Genomic DNA, 6,151 nt, shown 5'->3' with positions numbered 1-6,151 from the left:
CTGCCTGCACCTGCAGGCACTGGCTGAGCCACACTAAGTCATGAAGCACTTTGCAGGGAGCCAGGCCAAAAGGAGGTGGTGTCTGGAGAGAGGATGTGAGTCAGCAGCTTGGGGGTAGGGGGCTGAGGAGCCAGTGCAGCCAGGATGAGGAGAGAAGGAAATAGGTGGGAATTGGGAGAGCTGGAGAGGGTGCAGGAGTGGGCAGGGAGGCAGACTGTGTGCCCCAGGTCAGGCATGGCCTGGCTGTGCTGCAAAGGCTCTTCCCAGCATGAGAAATGAAGACAGTGACAACATGACTTCAATAAAATAGGAGAGGGGCTACTCCATTCCCCCTCTGATCCATTACTGGGGGACTGGAAGGTTTTGGAGAAGTTGGAGGGGTCCCCCTGTCATGCTGGCAAGAGGCTGAGGTAAGCGCAGCCCTCTTGCCAGCTGAGCAAAGCCAGATACAAAGATACATTTGTTTTTATTTTTTTAGTACCAAAAAAAAAAATCTGTCTTCCTTTAATCACAGGGCAGCAGAAGAAGCTGCCAGGCCATGTGCTCTGCTCCCTCACTCTTCCTAGCACAGGCTGAAGCCCTTCGTGGCTGTGTTCCCCATCTCACCCTGCATCCGGCACCCAAGGACTCCCCACAGGTAGGTTGGAAGCCCATGGGTGCACTGAGAGCAGCTGTCAGCCACATAAAACAGGCTCCCCACCAGCTGCTGCACCCCACTGCCAGAGACAGTGCTCCCCCATCTGCTCCGTGGGCTGGGCACCCCTGCTCAGGGCCAGGGATGATGTTCCACGGGGAGCTGTGCTGGGCTCGGCCCTGCTTGCCCATTGGCAGGATTTTGCTGCAGTCTGCTCTGAGCCGGTGGTTTTGGTGACTGAAGAAACCTGCAGAAAGCAGCACTGCTGGTGGACTGGGTTAGACAGGGCTCTGGGGAGGGGGGAGGCTGGGTTGGGAGACGGTGGTGCTCTGTTCACCCCTCCGATAAGCTCAACATGTCGTGAGGGGAGGTGGCTCCCAGTGGGGCCTGGGGATGGGAGCATCCCGAGTTGCCATGGTGACACCGGCTGCATCCTCAGGCGGGCAAGAGCAGCGCTGGTGCAGTCCCGCATGGGTGTCCCTCTCGCTTCCTTCCTGGCTGCCGTCCCTAGGGAGTGCGGGGCTGGCGCCCGGCTTTTGGCGTGGCACCCTGGGGACAGAGCGGTGGGACTGTGCCAGGTGAGCTCAGAGCAGAGCCAAGCCAGCCATAGCTGCAGCCTGTTGGGTGTGTGCGGTGGTCCTCCCTCGCCCAAAAAGGTAAGTCCCCCTTTTCCCTAGCATATCCCGCCTCCAATCCATCAGGAATCCGGACTGCAGAGTCGGGCGTGAGGCGGGGGCTGGACTCACCTGGGCTTCCCTGGTGCAGACACTGGCAGAGGAACGGGAAGGGGGGGCGAAGGGAGGAGCTACTAGTGACCCACATCCCTTAATCCGTGTCCTGCCCTGCGTCACGCAGTTACCTAAGCCCTGAAGCAGGCTTCCCCGGCGAGGGCACAGCCCTCTGCCCCTCTCTGAGGGAGCCAGTTGTGGCCATTTCCCCTATTTTGCCCTTGTAAAGCCGAACTTGGGGGCAGGGGTTGTCTCCAGCCTATCTCGGCACTGGTTGTGTGGGGGTAACTCCTCCCTTTCCCCCTCACTTCACCTCCTGCCGTGCTTGGGAACCAGGCTGTGCAACACTCAGAAAGCCTGGAGGTAGGGATAGCCCCCCACCCAGTCCTTGCAACTCCTTTCGCACCCACGGCCTCTCTGCTAGCAGCATCAGGCCCCCGCACTTCAGCCTGAGCTCTCCCTGCAGGACACACTGGCATCAGATCCCACTCCCTCAAGCTGATTAGCGCAATGAGGATGCATTGGAGCAGATGCCACCAAGGCTCTGAGAGTGACCAAACCCTGGCGGGATGCAGAAGTGGCAGCATGGAGCCCCCAGATCTGGGAACTGCTGTGATCTGGGGCATGAAGGGAGAGGAGGTGGGGGCTGGCCACTCCTTCCATGGTCTGGGTAGTTGCATGACTCCCCCTACACAGCCGGTTTGATCTCTGTTGCAAGCCTGGGAGCCTGAGACAGCATATGTGACTTCCCTGAAGGCATGTTTCAAGGAACTCAGAGGTTTCCAGCTCTGTCCTATCTCTTGGAAGCTGTAAGAACCAGAGGGGATGCCTGGAGAAAAGGTGATGCAGACACTGGCAACATCCTTCCCACCCCAGCCCTGAAGGTGTTCTGCCTCAGATGGAAGAGGATTTGCTGAGTGGTTCCCCCTCTCACCAGCTCCCTTCAGACAGGAGAGGACACAGGTCACAGCACCTCTCTGTTTTATTGAAGACCAATCCCACCCCCCAGCCAGTGTGGAGCTCAGCGTGCCCAGCTCTTCTGCATCCACTGGGCCGAAGTCCTGCTGTGGAGGATGGGGGCAGTTCCTTGAACCCAGGGGCAGAGACCCAGGGCTGCCCCTTGGTGCCTGGGGCTCCCAGTCCTGCTGTCATCCCTTCTTCTGCTCCACCGCTCACCCTGCCTTGTCCCTGGGGATGTTCCTACTTTTGGGGGGGTGTCCCACCAAGCCCTGCATGTGAGGGGCTAAAACTGGAGTAAAACTGGAACAATTAATCTTGGAAGTGATGAGCAGGACACGGGCTCATGTGCAGGGTGTCAGGGACTGTCTGTGGTGTGATCCTCGGGCACTGGGGAGAGGGCGGAGTTGCAGAGACCAGGCTATGCTGCCTCCAGGCTCTGGCCTTGCCCTGAGGGCTGGCAGTGTGCCCCACACTTGTCCCTGGCACATCCAATCCCAGAGCCCTGCCCTTGGCATGAGTGAACCCATAAAAAGCATCTGCCCTCCGGACCAAGGCTTCTCCTGAGGGCTGAAGGAGGCTGCCTTCAGGCAGCAGGTGTAGGAGGGATGGAGGAAAGGAAGTCTTTGGAGACAAAGGTGAGGGGACCAAGTGGTCAAGGAAGGTCCCCTTTCTTTGTCCCTGCTCAGTGGGACCCTCATTCATGGACACAGCCGCCCTGGGGCCCCAGCTCCTGACTCCTCTCTCCAGGGAACAGGGAGGGCAGGATATTCACGGAGCGGGCAGCATGTTGCAAAGGAAAGGTGGGGCAATGTCCCTGCCAGGAGGGGAGCCCATGGTTTTTCCTTCCATTCACACCCTGCTTTAGGTATCCACATCTGTCCCCAGGATCATGGATACTTCCTCATCTTAAATTTAGACGGCTTCTCTCCTCCAGCCACCCACATAAAAGGACCAACCCAGCTACCCTGCAAGCACCCCACCTCCCCCACACCACTCCAAATCTAAAAGGGGGCAAATAAGAGCAGGGCACAATCCCATCCCCCATCCCTCCCTGCTGAGCTTCCCAACTCCACAGCCCCATGCTTCCAGGGACATGGAGCATCCACTTGGCACAGCCAAGCCTCTAATGGTAATGGTTGTTCATGTTGTTGAGGTGGGAGGCTGCCATAGCGCTGAACGGGGCTGAGGGCTGGAGCCCATGCCCAGGGTAGAGGGATGGGCTGGAGCCAGGCCAGTAGGAGAAGCCAGCCGGTGTCACTCCCGAAGTCATGAGGTTGAGTTTGGAGATGCCTGAGAAGGGCAGCGGTGCCAGGTTGCCCTGAAATTTGTAGAGAGCGTGATCGGGGGTGGCTGGCTGGCACACCTGCGCCAGCCCGTGGAAGTCGAACTTGTAGGCGTAGCGCTTGCCGTGGACCTTGGTCATGATGTTCTTGTCGTAGTAGTAGCGCAGTGCTCGGCTCAGCTTGTCGTAATTCATGTTGGGTTTGCTCTTGCGCTCGCCCCAGCGCCGTGCCACCTCGTCAGGGTCGATCAGCTTGAACTCCCCGTTGGTGCCTTCCCAGGCAATGCAGTTCAGGTTGGCCCGGTCCGAAAGCAGCTCCAGCAAGAACTGCCACAGCTGGATCTGCCCGCTACCTGCAAGGCCGGGCCCCAGAGAGGTTAAAGCTCCCTCCCAGGGCACAAGGTGAGGTACAGGATATGCCCCAAGCCCCCTGACCCACTGTTATGTTGCCCCCTCCTGCACCCAGGTTTCGGCTGCGCCTCATTGCATCTCGCCTGCAATGGTAACAAGGTTATGTCTCCTTTGCAACGTCCCAACCCCATCCTACACCCCAGGTGTGAGGACAAGAAGAAGCCCCTGCACCTTGGGATGGAGGAGGAGTGCTCAGAGGTCAACACAGGTTGCAGTGGGTCTGGATCCAGGGTCTCCCCATCCCTCCCACCCACATTCACACACCACTGAAGATGAATACCTGCTTGTTTGTTTTCATGTGAGGACGTGGCCTTATTCTTTTATTGGCAGCCTCAAGAAGGAGATATCTTGGCAGAACCCAGATCTATCCCAACACAAATACTCCCCACAGCCATGTCTGCTTGAAACTAGGCTGGTGTCACAGCACAGCCCCTGCTCTAGGGACACTGTGCCCTGCACAGACATCTCCATGATCAGCTCAAGTCAGGGTGCGACGCTCATCTGAACTACACCACAGAGAAGCACAGATAGGTACAGGAGAGGGAGAGATGAGGACATAGCATGACCTTCTGAGGCTTTGAATCAGGCTTCAGTGATGGTCCTTATTTCCAGAGGAAAAATGTCCTCCCTGAGCCGTCGCCATTGCATCTGCAGCTTGCACTGAGGAGTATCCTTGCTGGGTGCCTGTGGTGCCCCTGTGCCAGGCTGTGCACACATTGGAGCCTGGCACACCTCCACATGCCCATGGTGTGGCACAAGGGCATGCTCCATTGAGTCTGGCCAGAGGTCATGAGAGGAGAGGGAGTCTGGACCTTTGGGCAAGGAGGAATCCTACTGCTGGGACCTGGCCACCCTGCAGAGCAGCCCTGCACTTACCTAGACACCCCACTCTGCCTCCTCTGAGCAGCATCCCCTGCACATCCCTGCTCCTGATGCCAGCCCTTGCAGCACAGTCTCTTTACAGAGCAGAGGATGCGCCTTTGCAGTTATCCCTGTGCTTTTCTATCATTATTTTGTCTAAAGGTGCTTAGATCCTATACAGAGGTTTAGCACCCATGACCTCTGCAGCAAGCAGTCCTACAGCTCTATTACATTTCCCACAAAGAACCACCTTGTTTTGCTTGTTTTAGACCCACCTATTTTATCTGGTGCTACCCAGATCTTGCTGTAGAAGAAGCAGGGAAAAGCCATTCTCCATCCATCCCTGTTCCACCAAAACCCACTCAGACATCCTGATCCAGGCAGTTGAGCCCAGCTCTTTCCAAGGCATTGTATTTCCTAATTCCCCATCCTGGGACCAAGGTGGAGGATCTCTCCTCCCTAGGGTGCAGCTGCAGCCCTTGCCTCCTCTCCATCCCCACAGCCCCCACCCCGGCCTCCAGCTATCTCCCACCTGCGGGTGTTCCACCCCATGCAAGGAGGTCAGGGAGGTGTTGGAGGGTGCAGCTCGGTGGGATGGTGAGGCTCAATCCTACCTGCTGCAGGGTGCCATGATAATGCACCTGAGAGCTCCCTAAGGAAATATCCAGGAATCCAAAAAGATCCTTCTCACTGCAGCACAGTGCTTGAGTATGGCTGGGCAGAGTCCGCAGTGCAGAGGCAAAAGGGTTCCCCCAGTTCCATCTTTTCTCCCCCTCCCACCACTAAACCAGGGCTCCATTTTTCCTGCTTAGAACACCCCTGGTCCCTGTCTTCCTGCAAGCAGGCAAGCTACACGGCCCAAACGCTACAGTGCTGGCCCCGCGATGCCCAGTGCTGCTGTACTCCAAAGCAGGCTCCAGCCTGCTCCCTGGCCAGCGCTGGCCGATGCCCGTGACCCCTGCGTGGTTTTTTCCAGATGGATGGCTCCGGTTCCCGGGAACCCATCACTTCCCAGCCCTGCCCCAGCACTTCACTGGCAGCTCCCTCACGGATAAGGTCTCAACTCTCCTCTCCACTCGCCGGAACGGATCTCCCGAGCCCGGATTAGCCCGCCCCACTCCCGGGATGGCTGGCAGCTCCCTCCCCGTCGGACGTCCCGGAGCTCCTGGGAGACCGGAGCTAGGACCCTGCACTCTCCCCACTGCGGGGCTCGGGGGCATGAGTACTCCTCTCCCCTCTGATGCCACGGGACGGGAGCTTCCGACGTCGGGGCTC

General features: G+C 58.2%; 1 protein-coding gene across 1 annotated transcript in view; it reads right to left on the bottom strand.

Moving 5' to 3' along the window:
* Window positions 1–2,326: 2,326 nt before the first annotated feature.
* FEV (FEV, ETS transcription factor) overlaps window positions 2,327–6,151 on the bottom strand; it is a gene marked incomplete at its 5' end in the record, with an annotated part of 5,159 nt that continues 1,334 nt past the window's right edge. The window contains one exon of the mRNA XM_008644973.2: window positions 2,327–3,957. Within this exon, the coding sequence (XP_008643195.2) occupies window positions 3,446–3,957 (512 nt within the window). The remainder of the gene's footprint in view (window positions 3,958–6,151) is intronic.

Source organism: Corvus brachyrhynchos, unplaced genomic scaffold (genome assembly GCF_000691975.1).
Source record: "Corvus brachyrhynchos isolate BGI_N302 unplaced genomic scaffold, ASM69197v1 scaffold490, whole genome shotgun sequence".
NCBI classification, from domain to species: Eukaryota; Metazoa; Chordata; class Aves; order Passeriformes; family Corvidae; genus Corvus; species Corvus brachyrhynchos.
This window is presented reverse-complemented; position numbering and strand designations above follow the sequence as displayed.